At 44.4% G+C, this 20,860-nt stretch overlaps 1 protein-coding gene and 1 long non-coding RNA gene across 3 annotated transcripts in view; one reads left to right on the top strand and one right to left on the bottom strand.

Annotated features, from left to right (window-relative positions):
- slc4a1ap (solute carrier family 4 member 1 adaptor protein) overlaps positions 1–20,860 on the bottom strand; it is a 119,862-nt gene that overhangs the window by 62,152 nt on the left and 36,850 nt on the right. For both annotated transcript variants that reach the window (XM_067985147.1, XM_067985146.1), the window contains 4 exons: positions 18,950–19,010; positions 13,843–13,982; positions 7,144–7,304; positions 2,011–2,080 (listed from right to left, as the gene is read on the bottom strand). In XM_067985147.1, coding sequence (XP_067841248.1) covers positions 2,011–2,080; positions 7,144–7,304; positions 13,843–13,982; positions 18,950–19,010 — 432 coding nt within the window. The remainder of the gene's footprint in view (positions 1–2,010; positions 2,081–7,143; positions 7,305–13,842; positions 13,983–18,949; positions 19,011–20,860) is intronic.
- Positions 224–20,851, top strand: LOC137322080 (uncharacterized). Its single transcript, XR_010962953.1, has 3 exons — positions 224–276; positions 9,660–9,730; positions 18,934–20,851. It is a non-coding gene; the product is annotated as an uncharacterized lncRNA (long non-coding RNA).

Raw genomic sequence — 20,860 nt, forward strand, 5'->3', positions numbered from 1 at the left:
GCACTTTGGGAACCAAGGGCACTGTCTTGCACAATGTATTAGCAGCTACTGACGCTGACTGCGAAAGTTGGATCATCATTCGTGCAGAGACGGCCATAATGTTAGGAATTATTCAGCATCAGCTTTATATTCAGTTCTCTCACAATGTCAGACTTCACAGTAAAATATTAACTCCCTTAACCAACACCACCAAAAATAGATTAACTCGTTATTCATCTGATTACTATGTTTGGGACCTTTGCTGTGTTGAGAATGGCTGCAGCTTTTACTCACAAGGTAATTCCTTTTATGCGAAGCGCTTTGGGGCATGGTGAAGGATGTGATAAGATGCTATATAAATGCGTTTATTTAATCACTAGTGAAAGTCCTCAGCAATCTAAAATGGACAGAACAAAACACATTAATACTAAAAATCCTTCCTAATAGCTTGATTTTTTTACTTCCCTCCAAGAGGTTATTCTTGCTGGAGTACGGTTCCATGGGCGCTAGCGGCTGTCTGGTACCCAGCCAATTAGACATGCTTCATCTGTGAGTCTCGACAGTGACTGTCTGCAGGTTTCTTGAGGTGGTGGTGGTGGTGGGGGTGGGGGGGCGGAGGAGAAATCACAGCCAATAGTGATCCTGCCCTCACTCAACAACCTTGCATGTGCACTCTTCAGACCACCAAAAGATGGCACCCTCTGACAGTGCAGCATTCCCTCAGTACTGCACTGGAATATCAGCCTAGATTTCTGTGCTCAAGACTGGAGTGGGAACCTACAACCTGTGACTCAGGGGTGAGGGCTCTACCCACTGAGCCACATCTGGTAGTAGTGCACTTGAGAGGGTCGATGGGTACAATCAGGACAATTCTAGGTATTAGGAATTTAAGTTATGAGGAAAGGTTGAGGATGTTGGACTAATTTGTTTGGAAAAGACGACTTTGAGGCGATCTAATTGAACGCTTCAAAAGGAGGAAGGGATTGACCAAAATGATCCAGCCAAAAGTTTGCTATGGTACAGGGTTCAAATTCCAGGGGACACAGTGGCTAAGGGGGGGAAGTCAGGCAGAGCTCATCATCCAAAGGGCAATAGACCTGTGGCATCGGTTACGAGGGAAGGCCATTGAAGTGAAACGTATAACTTGGTGCAGTTGTGGAGACGGAACACACTGAAGGATATGGTGAAAAGGTGGGTAGGCGGGGTCAACCCAGCAGAAGGGACAGACTAGCTAAGCTGAAATCTCTTTACTTGTTGCTAAAAATTCTTTTATTCAGTTTATTTATAAGTTTAATTCCCATCCTTCCTTCCTTCCTTCCTTTCCCTCTCCCACTCTAATTTTGGAAGCTTTAGAGTTAGTAACTGGGAAATTCTCACATCCAGTTTGTTTAGCTATGGATGTCAGGTTGTTCCTGCTGCACCAACATCAGCGAGTGAAATAGTGAGTGCAGCTACTTTAAACCCTAATTTTCCAGGGACAATAGAGATTAGTATCTGTGTGATATTAGTAATAGATGGGTGAAAATGAAATTCCTCTGTCCATTATTTTAACAAAGACATTAATCCATTTAAAATAAACATGTTAAAGCCTTCACACAAAAATGTTTCGGTCCACTGCTTTAACAAACGCTGCAATTTATTAAACCACAGGTATGATTTAACCCCCCCCACTCCACTTGCTCACATGCCCAGCATTCTTTCTGCTGAGTACTTGAATTGGAAGCTCTTTATATTACAGATTTACTTTTGTGGACTATAAAATCATGGAAACACCTGGGTGCTGTGGCAAGTAAACAAAATCCAATACTCATTAAATTCATAGCTTGAATTTATTCTCTGGATCATCAACTCTAAAGAAATAAACTTCCCTTCAGATCAACATTTCAACTCGTTATTAAGCTAGAAAAGCCTGGTGGTGGAGCTTTTTGTTTGTAACCTCAATAGCAATTCAGTAGTGTACTTAAGCAACCCTATATAAAGAGGTACTGGTTCATTCCAATATATTCTCCCCATCCAGTGGTCTACATTTACCTTTGCCAGATATCTTCAACTTGGCTTCAACATCAGACAGTTCTCTCTGCATTTCGGTTAACTTGGCAACCTGTGGAAGCAAAGATGTGATTAGGCAAGAGAATGGGTTTGCCGGAGATCACAAATTGCTCAAAGCTAAATACCAAAAACAGATGTGCAGCACAAGTCACATGGTAAGTTATTAAAATATGCTTACTTGAACATGGAGCCAGGAGGAGGAGTGCTCCTCCCAACCCTACATTCAAAGAATGTAGGCTGATGCCAAATACCAATCCCCCTCCCCCACCTTCACTTTCCCTTCGATGGACACAGACTTCCCCGATGGACACCGACCGCCACCCACGATGGACACAGACACCGAACACCGTCACCCCACAACCACCAATCTCCACACCAGAATTTCTAGGCCACAAACTTCTGAGACGGAGGCAGGAGTGCGACCACTGGGCCAAACTGACACTCGGTGGGAAAAACAATGGCTGCTGCCTTAATCCGAACAATTCAGACCGAAGTTGCTTCGTTTTAGGCTCAATTCCTGTAGACTCCGCTAAATTTGATCATCATCACTAAATGAATACTTCACATCCGTCTTCACTAGAGAAGAGGAAGCTGCCATTGTAGCAGTAAAGGGGGAGGTAGTAGTGATATTGGATAGGATAAAAATAGATAAAAAGGAGGTATTTAAAAGATTGGCAGTACTCAAAGTAGAAAAGTCACCCGGTCCAGATGGGATGCATTCTAGGTTACTGGGAGAAGTAAGGGTGGAAATTGTGGAGCTTCTGGCCACACTCTTTGAATCCTCCTTAGAAATGGGGATGGTGCCAGAGGACTGGAGGATTGCAAATGTTACACCCCTGTTCGAAAATGGGGAGAGGGATAAATCCGGCAATTACAGGCCAGTCAGCCTAACATCGGTGGTGGGGAAACTTTTAGAGATAATAATATGGGTCAAAATAAATTGGCACTTGGAAAAGTATGGCCTAATAAATGAAAGTCTGCACGGATTTGTTAAAGGAAAATCGTGTTGTCTAACTTGATTGAGTTCTTTGATGAAGTAATGGAGAGGATAGTGTGGTTGTTGTTGTGTATATGGACTTTCAAAAGGCATTTGATAAAGTACCTCATAACAGAATTGTTAGCAAAATTAAAGCCCATGGTATCAAAGGGAGAGTGGCAGCGTGGATACAAAATTGGCTTGGGGACAGAATGCAGAGAGTAGTGGTGAACTGTTGTTTTTCAGACTGGAGGGAAGAATACAGTGGTGTCCCCTAGGGTCAGTATTAGGACCACTGCTCTTTTTGATGTGTACTAATAACCTGGACTTGGGTATAATTTCAAAGTTTGCAGATGACATGGAACTTGGAAACGTAAACAATGTGGAGGATAGTAACAGACTTTAGCAGGGCATAGACAGACTGGTGAAATGGGCAGACAAATGGCAGATTAAATTTAATGCAGAGAAGTGTGAAGTGATACATTTTGGTAGGAAGAATGAGGACAGGCAATATAAACTAAATGGTACAATTTTAAAGGGAATGCAGGAACAGAGACACCTGGGGGTGCACTAACACAAATCTTTGAAGGTAGCAGGACAAGTTGAAAAGGCTGTTAAAAAAGCAAATGGGATCCTGGGCTTTATTAATAGAGGCATAAAGTACAAAAGCAAGGAAGTTATCCTAAACCTTATAAAACAATGGTTAGGTCTCAGCCGGAGTATTGTGTTCAATTCTGGGCACTACACTTTAGGAAGGATGTCAAAGCCTAAGAAAGGGAGCAGAAGAGATTGACTAGAATGGTTCCAGGGATGAGGGACTTCAGTTATGTGGAGAGACTGGAGAAGCTGGGGTTGTTCTCCTTCGAACAGAGAAGATTAATGGGAGATTTGATAGAGGTGTTCAAAATCATGAACGATTTTGACAGAGTAAATAAGGAGAAACTGTTTCCAGTGGCAAAAGGGTCGGTAACTAGAGGACACAGATTTAAGGCAAAAGAGCCAAAGGTGACGTGAGGAAACATTTTATTACGCAGCGAATTGTAATGATCTGGAATGCACCGCCTGAAAAGGTGGTGGAAGCAGATTCAATAGTAACTTTCAAAAGGGAATTGGATAAATACTTGAAGGAGAAAGAGCAGGGGAATAGGACTAATTGGTCAGCTCTTTCAAAGAGCTGGCACAGGCATGATGGGCCGAATGGCCTCTTCCTGTGCTGTGCCTACTACGTTGACACCATTATCTTTTCTGACAAGTGTTGACTGGGATTTTGATTTAAAAAAAATTAAGAGTCATGACTGATTGTATGACTTCCTGCTGCTACTACCATTGAGCAGACCCAAGTCTAAAGAGCTTCATTTTATAAGACCATAAGAGATAAGAGCAGGAGTAGGCCATTTGGCCCTTCGAGCCTGCTCCGCCATTGAATGAGATCATGGCTGATCTGATTTTTACCTCAACTCCACTTTCCCGCCTTTTCCCCATATCCTTTGACGCCCTTGCTGATCAAAAATTTATACCCTCTGTAAATGTATATTTTTAAAATTTTCTCCTTCCCACCCCATCAATTTTCTCCCCTTCCTCCTCTGGTTCCACAGGCTCCAATACCTTGACCACGGGTGACAGTCAACTAGTCATTTGATAGAATGGGGGAAATTGCGACCGAGCACCAACCTGTCTTCAGCCAATATCCATACATGCACAACTCCAACAGGGGTTCTCAGTTATGCAACCAGGAGTGGGAATCCCAGCTAAGGTTCCTCTCCCCAACACAGGGATGCTGAGGCCAATTGCAAAGCCACAAATGAGATCAGCTAACTCAGCACAGACCCGGGATGAAGCTTAGGACCTTCCAGTACGGCTTAGCTACTCAATGGCTTAACCAGCAGACCAGGGGAGATTTCCATGCATTTCTAATGGAGAATTTTATAAAACAGAAGTACAGCAAAGTGATAAAGCCTAGAATCACAGTATTATTTGGAATGAAAACTGTAGACATGATTTGTTACAGTCCTTCAGGGATTCGTGCTTGCGTTTGACGTGTTTTTGCAATAGGTTCTGCAGCATATCATTTTCACTCTTATCCCACTCTTTCTTGACAAGGATACTAACACTTTTTCTTGTAAGCATGTTATACTGCACATGTTATACTGCACAATGCAATGTGAAACCGGTTTGTCTTCAGGTGCGCTGCAGTTGCATAGACTCAATTTATCTGCCACTCAGATCTGAATTTCCCTGGTTTTGGAAGCTGGCTCCAGGCTCCCAGACGAGTACACACTTCTGACGTCTGCGTGATGAGACGTTCCCATTTCCACGCACTTCAGTAGGGTAAATTCAGCGATCCTGCATTCCCAGAGGGTAGCCATGCGTAAAGGAGGAACGGTTCAGAGATAGGGCTGCAAGACTACAGCCTTGATTCGAGGGAGGGGGGGGGGGGCGGCACTGAGCAGGGGTTGGGGGTGGGGGGGGGGGGGGGGGGAAATGGGATTGGTGTCCCTTCGAGTGTAGCTTCCCACTGAGGGCATTAGAATTGAAGAATCTTATAGCACAGGAGGCTGCCATTCGGCCAATCGTGCCTGTGCCGGCTCCTTGAAAGAGCTATCCAATTAGTCCCTTTTTCCCCATCGCCCTGCATTTAGACCCATTAGATCAGTGAATATGTTCAATAGATATCATTGTCACATATCTGGACTCCAGCAAACTGCAGTTACATCACTGCCTGCAAAATTGAATTCCAGTCTGTTGGGCTTCCACGCACCGTGTAGTCAGACCACCAATCTTACTCCAGGATTATGATGTACTTTTGCATCAAGTAAAACTGCTCCCTAATTAACTCTCCCAAGTAAAACACAAGGTGGCAGTGACCAGTCCTAGCGGTGGTGCACAGAAGAGCCATGAGATTGATTCCTTCTGTAAGAGGACAAAGTCATGAGGGAAGGGCGGAGAAACTTGGGGTTTTTAGCCTTGAAATGAGGTAACTGAGAAGCATATAAAATAGAAAACAGCCTACTAATGGTAAATTTGGAGCACTGCATCAAATTAAATTGTGACAGGAGATAGGGTGGGGCAGTGGGACTAGCTGGATTGCTCATGCCTAGAGCTGGCACGGACTCGATGGGCTGAATGGTCTCTTTTTGTGCTATAACCTTCTATGATTCTATGAGGACAGATTGAAACTATTGAAAGGCAAATTTAGGACTGATATCAAGAAGTTCTTTACATGAAGAGTAATCAACTCAATGGAACGGACTACTGAGTAGCGTCATGGAGGCAAACATCCCAGAATTATATGAGAAACGTAGATGCTGTGGCTTGCGGGAGGAACTGTAGGCTCTCTCTGGATGAACTAAGATCAGTGGACGTCTTCTTTATTTGTAGCTATCTGGTGTATTATCTCCTGGGAGGTCTTTGTTACCTCGACTATTCCAATGTGCTCCTGGCCGGCCTCCCACCTTCCATAAACTTGAGCTCATCCAAAACTCTGCTGCCCTAATCCTAACTCGCACTCACCCATCATCCCTGTGCTCACTTACCTAGATTGGCTCCCGATCCAGCAACGCCTCGATTTTAAAATTCTCATCCTTGTGTTCAAATCCCTCCATGGCATCGCCCCTCCCTATCTCGATCACCTCCTCCAGCCCTACAACCCTCAAATCTCTACGTCCCTCCAAATCTAGACTCTTGTGCATACCCGATTTGTCAGCCGTGCCTTCAGCTGCCTAGGCCCTAAGCTCTGGAATTCCCTCCCTAAACCTCTCCACCTCTCTATCTTCCTTTAAGTTGCTCCTTAAAACCTACCTCTTTGACCAAGCTTTTGGTCACCTGTCCTGATATCTCTATGTGGCTTGGTGACAAATTGTGTTTCATAACACTCCTGTGAAGTGCCTTGGGATGTTTTACTATGTTAAAGGTGTTACATAAATGCAAGTTGTTGTTGTCTCCATTATTACCACAATACACTAAGTACCACAAGTTGTCCACCATGACTTGGTAATGATGCTCCCCACGATTCCTTTTCCCCCTCCCCAAACAGGAAGCATGTGCTCTTCATGAAGCCCTTAAATACCTATTCTACAACAAATTATGTTCTTTGTGGGGCTGAGCATATCAGTGAAAAAAAACTTTAGTTTTTTTTTTACCAGCGAGTCGTAAGTCTCCGCTTTCTCCTCTACTTTCCCTGCTTTCTTCATTCTGTTGAGCCTCTTCTTTTCGATAGCTCCTGTCCGATCTAAGAAGGTATCTTCATCACTGTCGTAGAAATCCTCTGCCTCCCAGTTTTTAGATTTTCGTTTCCGAGAAACTGGCAAGAAAGCAAATTGCGAGGCTATTACTAAAGAGGAATAGTTTTGGGACACAAAAAACAATTACTGAACTTTCTACTAATGGCGAAAGTGCCTCCATCTCAATCAATATTACCAACGTTCGTGACTATGTGAGTATGGGTTTGTGTGTAGTGCTGCAGTTCCTATGTGGTTCTTTCAACCAGATTGTACAACCAGAGACCACTGTCCCTTCTTCTGATCACAATGCGCTGAGCACCACCCACCAGTTCAGTTGTTTCTGCCGGTGGCTTTTCCCGAGATGACATCTGAGTATCACCAAGTCGTCCCGTTTACACAGCTCTCACCGTCCCGTTTACACAGCTCTCACCGTCCCGTTTACACAGCTCTCACCGTCCCGTTTACACAGCTCTCACCGTCCCGTTTACACAGCTCTCACCGTCCCGTTCCAAATGAGTGTACAGTGACTCACTGCAACTCGTGTCACGGGGAAAGGACTACTTTCTTCTTACCAAAAATGCAGCACAGATCAGCGACAAAGAACCACCTTTATCGGCCATGATGAAAGAAAGCCTTCAACTCAGCCTTGGGAGTAGATAATGGAAACTGCAGATAACTGAGAGTAGCAGCATACTGGTATAGTAATGAACAGTACAACATTACCCGCCTAGATATAGGATGAAGACAAGTACAGAACAAATAAATGGAATTTAATATTTCTGGGGCTGTGAAACTCATTTACTGAGGCTAGCAGAGTGTGTTAGGGGGAAACATCATGCGCAAGGCTGTGGCCTGCAAAACTTCTGCCGGATCATCGGGACGGCGGATTATTAGAGCGCGGGTAACAGAGGCTCCACTGTACACAAAAGCACCGCGCTGTATTCGTTGCATACTCAAAACGAAATGAAGGGGCCAGGGTACCATCACACAGCGCTGGCATTCTAACCAGTTAGGCCAGAGTGGTAGGATACAAGATTGTACACACAACTTTTGAGGATTAAACCCACGATTCCCAACATGGCTATTTCCCCAATCTCGGTTTAGGAAGCCCTGGGTTGTGGCCAATTGTTTTCTCCACAGGAAGCCAAGGAAATTAAAAGGTTTCAGTCACTTCCCTAAAGGGTTGGCTAAGCGGCATCATTCAGAGGGGTCTTGGAGCACGCCACCTGCCCAGCCCCACGTACGGCGAATGGAACAGGGAGGCCTAAACCAGGCAGGAAATAAAACAAATATACAGTTAGAGGGGAAACAAATATCAGATTGTGCAGTGTAGACATTGCTTCCCTCATTCTTCGAAGATTGTTCGACTGTTGCATACCTGAAGACCATACGGTTGGAATTAATTAAAATCTGAACATTTATGACTACAGCCTTCAATAAAGGCGGTTGGAAGAATGACTCAAGGTGGGTAATGCAGATTGAATCTCGAATCGTTAATTCAATCTGATAGGTCAGTACACTTAACGTTCAGCCTGGGTCCTGGATTTAAGCTCAGAAGTGGAAGGGTGGACAAATAATTTATATTTAATTACAGTACATGAAACAGATTGCCTGAGGAGGCGGTGGAAATAGATAGCATCAGCGTAGTAAATTCAAGATTGAACTGGATAGATATTTGGCACCGAATGGCATTGGGGAATATGAGAAGTAGAGTAGTACATGGGATTTTACACAGACTGCAATCATCTTTCCCTGTACATTCATTCCTGTATTCAGAGTCACTCAAATCAATCCTTTTCCCCAAACAATAAGCTACGTGTACAGTGTTAAATTGAAAATAAAATATTCCATCAGTTGGTTGGCTGTGGGCAGATTTAATGTCCTAACAGAACATGATTGTGTCTCCTCGTGACCGTTTGCACATCCTTTCTATATGACCACCCCATTCTGTCCTCTAATACTTCCTGTCCATGATAACCAATGTTTGGGACACTAATTCTCCCCCACCCCAGGATCATGTGCAGATAAGCAATATAAGCTTAAGCATCGATCCAACTTATATTATTGACAGCGTAAAAATAAAATAAAATTAAACTAAGGCAAGGGATTAAAAAGTGGACAGCTTCGCTATGCTTCTTAAACATGCCCACTTACTAATATACCTTTATCATTTCTTAAAGCAGATTGTGTTAATTGAATCCACGCAGAGGATAGCTGCCATCAACTGTCAGGATAAGACCTGTCTGGTTTAAAATAAATCAGGATATGAATTAAATGGACTAGAATTTGTCAAAACCAGACAAGAGATGAAGAAACGGTTTGTGATAACCATGAGGTTGTGTTTTCTCAACCTCCCGCTCATGACTTTAATGGGATGTTTAATCTGCCTGCTTTCAGTCTTTGGCATTATAAGTGGTTGGTTTTGAATTTTACAGATAATAACAGGAAAAACCGTGAACACTGGAAATCTGAAATAGAAACAGAAAGTGCTGCAAACACACAGCAGGTCAGTCAGCATCTGAGAGAGGAAGATTGGTTAATGTTTCAGGTTGAATCAGAGGTTTCAGGCTTTTCCAGTTTTGACTATTCTGATATGCATTATAGCAGTATTTAGCCATTCAGAATGGAAACTGCACACTCTACGCATATCTATAAATTGAATCATTCAGGCTATTTTAATGGATTGTTCAATATCTCACATTGGTCAGCTTTCCAGTCTCTTCCATCTCCATGGTCACATCCCCAAACTGCTCCTAACCTCTGCTCAGTAATTCCCCATTCTCCTCCCTCCCCTCCCAGTAAAATACTACGTTCTTTCAAATGCTTTGCCAGGTTAAAGATGTTGTACGTGCAGGCAACTGTACGATTAGTCAACTGGATATACTTTCTGTAGTGAGAATAAGAACCGTCTCAAGAGTTTCCTTCTATTTGGTTGTTTTTTTCCCTTCTAGCAACACAGCTGAGAATGGAGGGAAAAAACAACCATTGCAAGGGAGCCAAGCAATGCTGAGCATCAGCCGAGACTGGGATTCAGATTGATGGCTCCCTGAAGTAGCATAGCTGTGTTTTACGGTGAGAGACAGATGGCCACCTGAATAATGGTACTTTTATGTCTTGTTATCCTCCATCACTTTGGATTTATAAAACGATGCGTGAGAATAGTTTCCGGGGTCCTACTTATATCGCCTACACAAAAGATTCGCAGAAGGAGGGTCAGCTGCTGAATATGGAATTCATCCCACAGGTGTGCGAGGCTGAACTACTCAACTGCAAATGAATCACGCAGCTCCCAATTAGGAGTGCAATAAAATTATGTACTCGGTGAATTACGACCAATATCGTTAGAGTTACTCTGACTTGACTGCTTAACTGAATTTAATTTCAGTCAGGATTACAGCCAATAGGGAAGACACTTCCCTCTCTCAAATCCTTGCAGAATAGCTTTCACCTCAGAAGAGTTTGATGGCAACCGTGACCAAATGCCACCAAAATCATTTGCATTTATGTAGTGCCTTATTACACAGTCAAAATGCTTTAAACACTTCATGCAGTTAACTACTTTTGGAGCGCAGTGTCTTTAACAGGGAACAAAATTAGGAATTATGGGCAAATACAGTCTCAGTGTAATTACTTTCTTTTCCATCTTTCTATGCCCCAACATCTTCCAAAAATCAGCCAAAAGGACTGACTGGAGTCCCCTCGCCTTTCCTGCTCCTTAGCCAGATGTTAGGAGATGTGTGAGTGGCCTGGGATGACGCCCTCTCAATTTTTCCTTTCAGTTAGGAAATGCATGGCCTTCACTTCAACCTCCTCTACGTTGATACAGTAAAGAATGGGAATTAACCCCACGAGGAACTGTTAGCACAACCCTGCATCATATCACACTGAACTAAGTCACTCCTTGAGCACCCCCCCCACCCCCGCAAACTGGTCAGGTAAACAGTAACTAAAGTAAAACTCTATCAGCTTCCAAAAGGATGAGTGCATGCAAGGTGAATGAATAAAACTACTTCAATCCTCGCTAGCAGATGTGAGACAGATTATTTCCATTAACGAAACTGTTTAGCCCCCCATATCAACTCTGATACGGTTTAACTGCTATTTGTGTGGTTCTTTGTCTTGATTTCCCTACATAGGAATGTGTACTGTTTTCACCAATCTGCCATCACCCATTCTGTTAACATGTCCAAACCATCTGAATCATGACTCGGTGATTTTGTCCGCTAGGGTTTCGTTCAGTCCAAGTTTCCCCTTGTGGTGTCTCCTAGGCTTTTTATCTCAAGGCACAACTGAATTAAGGGGAGACAATAGCCAGTGCGAAGTGTAACATAAATAAGATTCATCAGTGTTGACACCAGAATAAATGGTGCAGGTAAAGAGACTGTTGAACACAAACGTGTTTAATAGTCTGTATCTGCCACACTAGCAGAATAATTTACTGCTCTGTGCATCCAAGTTTAATAGCACAAAAACACACAGGCATAATTTAGTGTCTGCGCAGTGACTCAGCAGGACCCGAGTGCTGAAACAAGAGAATAGAGTCGCTTTTATTCAGTAAGCCCAGTTGCACAAGGTAGCATATTCAGCTCATTTGAACTCTTTTCCCCTCCTACCAAAGAAAAACATTCTCGTGGTCTCACGAACGATCCAAGAGCAGTGTGCAAGATAACTCTTCAAATATTTAAAACCGCTGCAAGCAAAGGGACATTCATGTGAGCTGCACACAAATGAAAGGAACCAAATGTAACTTGAAGCCTCTTTAAAGCAAATCACTAGTTGCTTCAACTTTAGGAAGAGAAGAATGATGTGCTGTTCTCAAGACTAGACTTCAGCCCCATTACGCTACCTAGACAGACAACCCAACTAAATTATTTACTGTCTGTCCAAGACTTTGCTAGTGTAAACTCTTCTGTATTCTGTTTGAGATGAATGTTGCCAGCTAACATTGTCCAAATGACAAAGCACAGAAGATGTTTTTAAATCTACACGGCTGCACTGAGGAATAGTAGGATGCAGATTTGAGCTCGTAAATCCTCCTCACGACATGTTACTGATCTTAATTGTGTCACCGTGGGAGGCACCAAGTGGAGGCCAGATACTTCCCCACTGGGAGGAAAGGGGTGGTGGGGGACAATAAAGCAGAGGGACTGTCACCCTGGTCCCCTCTCATACACCTTGGGTTTTCAGAGTGGTCACTGGCAGTGAAACGGGAACAAGGCCACCCACTGACCTCCATCTTGGTGGTTGCAAATAGGGAGGGGAGATCCAAGAAAGAGGGCAAACAGAAATACCTCACAGGCTCTCTGAGAAAGACACTGATGGGTGTGCAGGAACAGAAGGTTCAAAAATGTAATTCCCCAAAAGTGCGAGTTCAGGTTGATAAAGCCATAGAGAGGCCAATAGAACATTGGGTCTTATAAATAGGGGCAGAGTCCAAGAGTAAAGAGATGATGAATTTGTACAAAACATTGGTTAGGCCACAGAGTACTGTGTGCTGTTTTGTTATAGAAAGGACATTAAAGCCATAGAGCGCGTACATCGGAGAATTACCAGGTTGGGAAATTACAGTTATGAGAAGAGCCTTGAGAGACCCGAGAGTGTTTTGACTGGAGCAGAGAAGGCTAAGAGGAGATTTAATTTGAGATTTTTAAAATTATGAAGGCTTGATAGTGAATAGGGAAAGGCTGTTTTCTCTGGTTGGGGAGTCAGTGACAAGAGATCATCAATTTAAAATAATCACTAAGTCAGTGAGGAAAGGGATAGGAGAAATTTCTTTATGCAGTGGGTTATTGGAGCAATGCTTTGCCACAGGGAGTAATTGAGGCAGAGACTATTGCATCTTTTAAGGGAGAAGTGGATAAATACTTGAAACAAAGAAAGAAACAGGGCTATGGGAAAGACCAGTGGGAGTAGTTTTGAATTGCTCTAGCAAAGAGTTGACACAGACACGATGGGCCTAATGGCCTCCTTCTGCACTGTAAAATTCCATGTTCCGAAGCATTAATGTTGAACTCTGTCTACTGAATCAATGCAAGGACTGAGACTGTTTGGTTAAAATCCTTTAGCTGTGTTGGCAACGATATCTGCCCTAACAACTTGTACATAATCCATCTCAATTCTGTTTCAATTCATGTTATGGGTGCCCCTTTGGCAATTCATTCAGTCCTAATTGAATCTGAAATGTTCGCCTACTTTTAAGATAAATCAAGCAGTTAAAAAGGCAAGCGGATTTCATTTTTGATACGCTTTCCCTCTTGGTCTCTGGTCTGACTGATTTCAATTCCGACCCTCAAATTGAACACCCTCGCTTTGCTCAAGGCTGCCTCCTTGGTTTGGAGGGGAACCATCCAGCAAGCGAACTCCTTCGAGAGCACCGGCAGTGCTGCCAGGGAGCAACACTGGAGGAGATCTTGCCCACCCCCTCTCCAAAGTAGCTCTCAGATGGGAAGGAAGGATGGTGATACTTTCCCCACACACAAGGGAAGCCCCCAATTGAGCCAATTGAGACCATAGATTGGAATTCTTAATTCCCAGTCAGGGGGTTCTCATTTTAGATCATTTAAAACATGACCTCTCGCTAGAAACTGAATGGGAAAGAACAGCGTGGGTGGTACCAACCTGCCTCCTGGCGTAGAACCCCTCTGGCATCCAGTATCCTGCAGGCCTCCAACGAACACTGAACCATGGCTTCTTTCTTTTTGCCAACGTGCGTCACCTCTGCAACAAGCTCTCTTCCTCGCGCATCATCCACTGGTAACCTAAACGACGAGAGACACTATTACTTAACACTACAGCTGGCATTTCTCAAGTCCCAGTGAAAACAGGAACGGGGGGGAAAAAAAAAAACTTAACTCTGTTCGCAGTAAAAATAAAATTATTTAAACCAATCAGTTCTCCTCTGCCTATCCAGATTTCAATGCAGATTAAATTTCTATAAACTAGCAATGATTATGTTACAAATGCAGTCTTTCAGCGAGCAGGAAATCAAGCATCGACTTAAGAGTGTGTCCTGGCCATCAACAGCGACCATGAAACCTACAGCCAACATAAAATAAAAGCAGCATTGACGCTATGCTTAGTTAACTTTGATGACAATAAACTAAAGGAAAAATTCAATTTAAGACAATACACATAACAGCTATTTGATACACTTCATCTGTAATACTCTTAAATCATCACCTCACCATCCCCAGTGACAAACCTGTAACCACGGTACATCATCCTAGAAGAATACAGTTCCAAAATGCTCTCTCCAGGCACAACCCAACCTTGGAAAGACTAAATCTATAATAGTGCTGCTGGGTGCTTTCCACGGTTTAAGTCAACGCAATTTGAAAATTTCATACACCTAGCATTACGCTTTACTGAAACCTTCGTAACAATGTTGAAAGTCTTCCACATAATTGATTAGATTAAATTTTTATCGTTATAAATAACATTTCACTATTTATTAAAACAGTTTAGTGAATCCCATCGTTGGGTCAAATGCCAAATAGCTCCTCAGGATTCAAACTCTTCTCAATACATTTAAAGCCTTTAATGTAGTCACTCCCAACCATCCATTGCACACACAGTCCACCTACTATTTGCTGACTATTTCAATTTAGTTAACTCCTGTGCTGCCTATCTTCATAGGTACTTAGTCACATGTCTGTCTGTCCATGAAATGGGAGGTAACCATGCTTTTTATTTCAAACGGAGATCAGCGACCACATTGTGCACTATTTTGTGGCAAAGTACACAATGCTATGGTGCAAAGAAACACGAGCTCCTCCAGCACCATTGAGCCCCATTTTCTAATATCAGCTTGATTGCTTTCGTAGATATATGGCTAACCTAGTTTATAATGGACGTACACAAGACACACAATGCAGGATGAGAGAGAGAATAGTCAGTCAAGATTTCATCTAATTTGCATTTTGTTTTGAGGAGAGGGAAGTTGTCTTAGCAACTACTTTGTGGCTCATAGACAAAGAACCGTTTGGAAACAAACTGCAAAGAACATACCACCATAACATGCAGGAGACTCACCAACATCTTCTCCTTTGAGAGAAATCTTTGGAAAACTAACATACTCTGCGGTAACACTTGTCAGTATCAAATGTGAAACGCTTAGTGCAGCCATGGGTTTTGATATCACAAGCTTCAGATCCAGCTACATGTCCCAGGACCCGATAGACAGCTTACCATTCAATGACATGCCACACACTATCCAAACTGGCTAAAGTTTGGCACAAATGTCAGCTTTCTGCCACAAGCACGTTTAGTAAATACTGCATCATAATTCACAGCACTTGATAAAAACATCTCGGGGGAGATTATAATCAATGTGCCAACATTGTCTACATTTTGGTTCCAATTCAGGACTCCTGGAAATTATGCCTGAGTGGACCCCCAGTTTCTGAATCCCTGATGCATCGTTTTTTTTAATGTGTCACTCAAACACCCACTAATCCAAAGAGCTGCCAGAGACCAGCTATTGGAGCTAAATTTAAAAAAAAAATTCATTCATGGGATGTGGGCGTCGCTGGTGAACCCGGCATTTATTGCCCATCCCTAATTGCCCTCGAGAAGGTGGTGGTGAGCCGCCTTCTTGAACCGCTGCAGTCCGTGTGGTGTAGGTTCTCCCACAGTGCTGTTAGGAAGGGAGTTCCAGGATTTTGACCCAGTGATCATGAAGGAAGGGCGATATATTTCCAAGTCGGGATGGTGTGTGACTTGGAGGGGAACGTGCTGCTGGTGGTGTTCCCATGTACCTGCTGATCTTGACCTTCTAGGTGGTGGAGGTCGCGGGTTTGGGAGGTGCTGTCGAAGAAGCCTTGGCGAGTTGCTGCAGTGCATCCTGTGGATGGTACACACTGCAGCCACAGTGCGCCGGTAGTGAAGGGAGTGAATGTTTAGGGTGGTGGATGGCTGCCAATCAAGCGGGCTGCTTTGTCCTGGATGGTGTCGAGCTTCTACAGTGCTGTTGGAGCTGCACTCATCCAGGCAAGTGGAGAGTATTCCATCACACTCCTGACTTGTGCGTTGTCGAGGGTGGAAAGGCTTTGGGGAGTCAGGAGGTGAGTCACACGCTGCAGAATACCCAGCCTCTGACCTGCTCTTGTAGCCACAGTATTTATATGGCTGGTCCAGTTAAGTTTCTGGTCAATGGTGACCCCCAGGATGTTGATGGTAATGCCGTTGAATGTCAAGGGGAGGTGGTTAGACTCTCTCTTGTTGGAGATGGTCATTGCCTGGCACTTATCCGGCACGAATGTTACTTGCCACTTATCAGCCCAAGCCTGGATGTTGTCCAGGTCTTGCTGCATGCAGGCACGGACTGCTTCATTATTTGAGGGGTTGCGAATGGAACTGAACACTGTGCAATCATCAGCGAACATCCCCATTTCTGACTTTATGATTGAGGGAAGGTCATTGATGAAGCAGCTGAAGATGGTTGGGTCTTGGACACTGCCCTGAGGAATTTCTGCAGCAATGTCCTGGGGCTGAGATGATTGGCCTCCAACAACCACTACCATCTTCCTTTATGCTAGGTATGACTCCAGCCACTGGAGAGTTTTCCCCCTGAATCCCATTGACTTCAATTTTATTAGGGCTCCTTGGTGCCACACTCGGTCAAATGTTGCCTTGATGTCAAGGGCAGTCACTCTCACCTCACCTCTGGAATTCAGCTCTTTTGTCCATGTTTGGGCCAAGGCTGTAATGAGGTCTGGAGCTGAGTGGTCCTGGCAGAACCCAAACTGAGCATTGGTGAGCAGGTTATTGGTGAGTAAGTGCCGCTTGATAGCACTTTCGATGACACCTTCCATCAATTTGCTGATGATTGAGATTAGACTGATGGGGCGGTAATTGGCCGGATTGGATTTGTCCTGCTTTTTGTGGACAGGACATACCTGGACAATTTTCCACATTGTCGGGTAGATGCCAGTGTTGTAGCTGTACTGGAACAGCTTGGCTAGAGGTGCAGCTAGTTCTGGAGCACAAGTCTTCAGCACTACAGCCGGGATGTTGTCGCGGCCCATCGCTTTTGCTGTATCCAGTGCACTCAGCCGTTTCTTGATATCACGTGGAGTGAATCGAATTGGCTGATGACTGGCTTCCGTGATGGTGGGGATATCGGGAGGAGGCCGAGATGGATCATCCACTCGGCACTTCTGGCTGAAGATGGTTGCAAACGCTTCAGCCTTGTCTTTTGCACTCACGTACTGGACTTTGCCATCATTGAGGATAGAGATGTTTACAGAGCCTCCTCCTGTTAGTTGTTTAATCGTCCACCACCATTCACGACTGGATGTGGCAGGACTGCAGAGCTTTGATCTGATCCGTTGGTTGTGGAATCGCTTAGCTCTGTCTATAGCATGTTGCTTCCGTTGTTTAGCATGCATGTAGTCCTGAGTTGTAGCTTCACCAGGTTGGCACCTCATTTCTAGGTACGCATGGTGCTGCTCCTGGCATGCTCTTCTACACTCCTCATTAAACCAGGGTTGATCTCCTGGCTTGTTGGTAATGGTAGAGTGAGGAATATGCCGGGCCATGAGGTTACAGATTGTGCTGGAATACAATTCTGCTGCTGCTGATGGCCCTCAGCGCCTCATGTATGCCCAGTTTTGAGCTGCTAGATCTGTTCTGAATCTATCCCATTTAGCACGGTGGTAGTGCCACACAACACGTTGGATGGTGTCCTCAGTGCGAAGACGGGACTTCGTCTCCACGAGGACTGTGCGGTGGTCACTCCTACCAATACTGTCATGGATAGATGCATTTGCGACAGGTAGATTGGTGAGGACGAGGTCAAGTAAGTTTTTCCCTCGTGTTGGTTCGCTCACCACCTGCCACAGGCCCAGTCTGGCAGCTATATCCTTCAGGACTCGGCCAGCTCGGTCAGTAGTGGTGCTATCAGGCCACTCTTGGTGATGGTCATTGAAGTCCCCCACCCAGAGTACATTTTGTGCCCTTGCTACCCTCAGTGCTTCCTCCAAGTGGTGTTCAACATGGAGGAGGACTGATTCATCAGCTGAGGGAGGACGGTAGGTGGTAATCAGCAGGAGGTTTCCTTGCCCATGTTTGACCTGATGCCATGAGATTTCATGGGGTCCGGAGTCAATGTTGAGGACTCCCAGGGCCACTCCCTCCTGACTGTATATCACTGTACCGCCACCCCTGGTCGGTCTGTCCTGCCGGTGCGACAGGACATACCCAGGGATGGTGATGGCCAGTTACTTATACTCAAAACATGGCCTAACCTGCAAAATCAGAAGCATTCAGGCTAGTTAAAGAAAGTCTATTGGGCTACACAATGCCAAGTGGAGAAGTGAGCCGTACTGACCAGGAAGGTTCCAACTCTGATCCTTGGTCTACGCAGAGTTGACTGATCTCAGCTCAGGCTGAGGTAGGGGCACTACAATTGATCTCAGCATCTCTGCACTAGTGAAAGGGTGGAGGGGCTGGGGAGAGAACAGGGACAATTGGACAAAGTCTTTGTTCCTGATTGTTACTCAGTGTGAATGCTGGGTGTTGGACTCATGTTTGATGGTCTCCTGTCCGCCCCCATCGGGGAAGGATGGCAAATAAAAGGTAAGTCAAAAAGTCAAAGTGCCATTCTACAGCTAGCCAGGGAAGAAGTTATTATTCCACCAGATGTCATTAGTAACTTTACGCAGTCAGAACTATATAGCCAGTGCCTTTACTAATATTTACTTTTTTCAGATAAAATCTACTATACCTGACTCTACAGACCCAAGTACCAGACCCACGCTCATCATATTCATATTCGAGCTCCACGCCTGCAAAGAAGAAAATTGAAATGGACCAAATACCAGATGTTTTGAAATAATGACCAGATGTTTTGAAATAACAGAGCTAAATAATGTCACCACATAATTGTAAAGCGCTTCATCATATCCCTCAAAGTGCAGCAACTGTTATGTATACAAACCTGGCAGCCGTTGTGCACACAGCAAGATCCAACTCATGACAATGATCAGTTAAGCTAATTTGCTGGTGTTTCCTTGAACCCAAGACCATCTCTGTGCTGTCAGACTGCCTGTCCAACGTCAAATCCAGGATGTCAAAATTTCCACCAACTGAACATAGGGGAGACCAAAGCTATTGTTTTTCAGCCATTAACTCCACACTCGTTTCACTGACTTCATCCCCCTTCCTGTTCACTTCCAAACACACGAATTAAGAGGAGTCGGCCATTCGGCCCCTCGAGCCTGCTCTGCCATTTGATAAAATCACGGCTGATCTGATTGTGACCTCAATCCTACTTTCCCGTCTACCTATAACCTTTGACTCCCTTGTTAGTCAGGAATCTATCTAACTCAGCCTTAAAAATATTCAATGACTCTGCCTCCATCGCTCTCTGGGGAAGGGAGTTCCCCGGACTCACGACACTCAGAGAAAAAATTTCTCCTCATCTCCGTCTTAAATGAGAGACCCCTTATTTTTAAACTGTGGCCCCTAGTTCTAGTCTCTCCCACAAAGTGAAACATGCTCTTAGCATCTACCCCTTCTAGCCCCCTCAGGATATTATATGTTTCAATAAGATCACCTCTTAATCTTCTAAATTCCAATGTATACAGGCCCAACTTGTCCAATCTTTCCTCATAAAATAACCTCCTCATCCCAGGAATCAGTCGAGTGAACCTTCTCTGAACCGCCTCCAAAGCAATTATGTCCTTTCTTAAATAAGGAGACCAAAACTGCACACAGTATTCTAGATGTGGTCTCACCAATGCCCTGTACAACTGGAGGAAAACATCTCTACTTTTATATTTCCATTCCCCTTGTAATAAATAACAACATTCCATTTGCCTTCCTAATCACTCGCTGTACCTGCATACTAACTTTTTGTGATTCATGTACTAGGACACCCAGATCCCTCTGTACCTCAGAGTTCTGCAGTCTCTCTCCATTTAAATGATTGTTCAGACTAAACCGTGTGAAACTTTGGAACTCTGATTGAGAGCAGAGCTTCAAAACCCACTTTGCTCACTTCCCCCTCTGCAACATTGCCCAGCCTCCTCCCTACTTCAGCCTCGCTGCTGTTGAAACTCATAGCCACGCTCTCGCCATCTTTACACTCGATTTTTCTAATGCTCTCTGTGGCGGCCTCCCAGCCTGCATCCTCCATAAACTCCAACTTTTCCAAAAACTAGCTGCCCGTATCTTGTCCTAAAAGTCCTGCTTGCTCAGCACCCCCATCCTCACTGACCTACACTAGCTCCCTGTTTCCTTATTGCATTGCAAAATCCTCATCCTTGTCTTCAATTCCCTCCATGGCCTTGCTTCACCCAACCTCTGCAACCTCCTCTAGCTTTATTTCCTGCCCCGTACTCTTTGGTCCTCCAACTTTGACCTTTAGTGCATCCGAACCTCCCTACACCTCACCTTCGACGGTGCAGCCCTTAACTAGATTCACACTACTCTCTCGAACTCCTGCCCAAATCCCTTTCGCTTGTCCACTTCTCTCTCCAGCTTTAAAACCCATCTTTGCAATCAAGCTTTCTATCACCTCGGCTAACACTCCCACCATGCCATTGTGTTCATTTCTTTATCAGTTGTATTTATTTTTTCTTCCCACCCCCTCCACTTCTGTAAAGCACTACATTAAAGGCGTGACTTAAATGCA

The sequence above is a fragment of the Heptranchias perlo genome, chromosome 5 (assembly GCF_035084215.1).
Source record: "Heptranchias perlo isolate sHepPer1 chromosome 5, sHepPer1.hap1, whole genome shotgun sequence".
NCBI lineage: Eukaryota > Metazoa > Chordata > Chondrichthyes > Hexanchiformes > Hexanchidae > Heptranchias > Heptranchias perlo.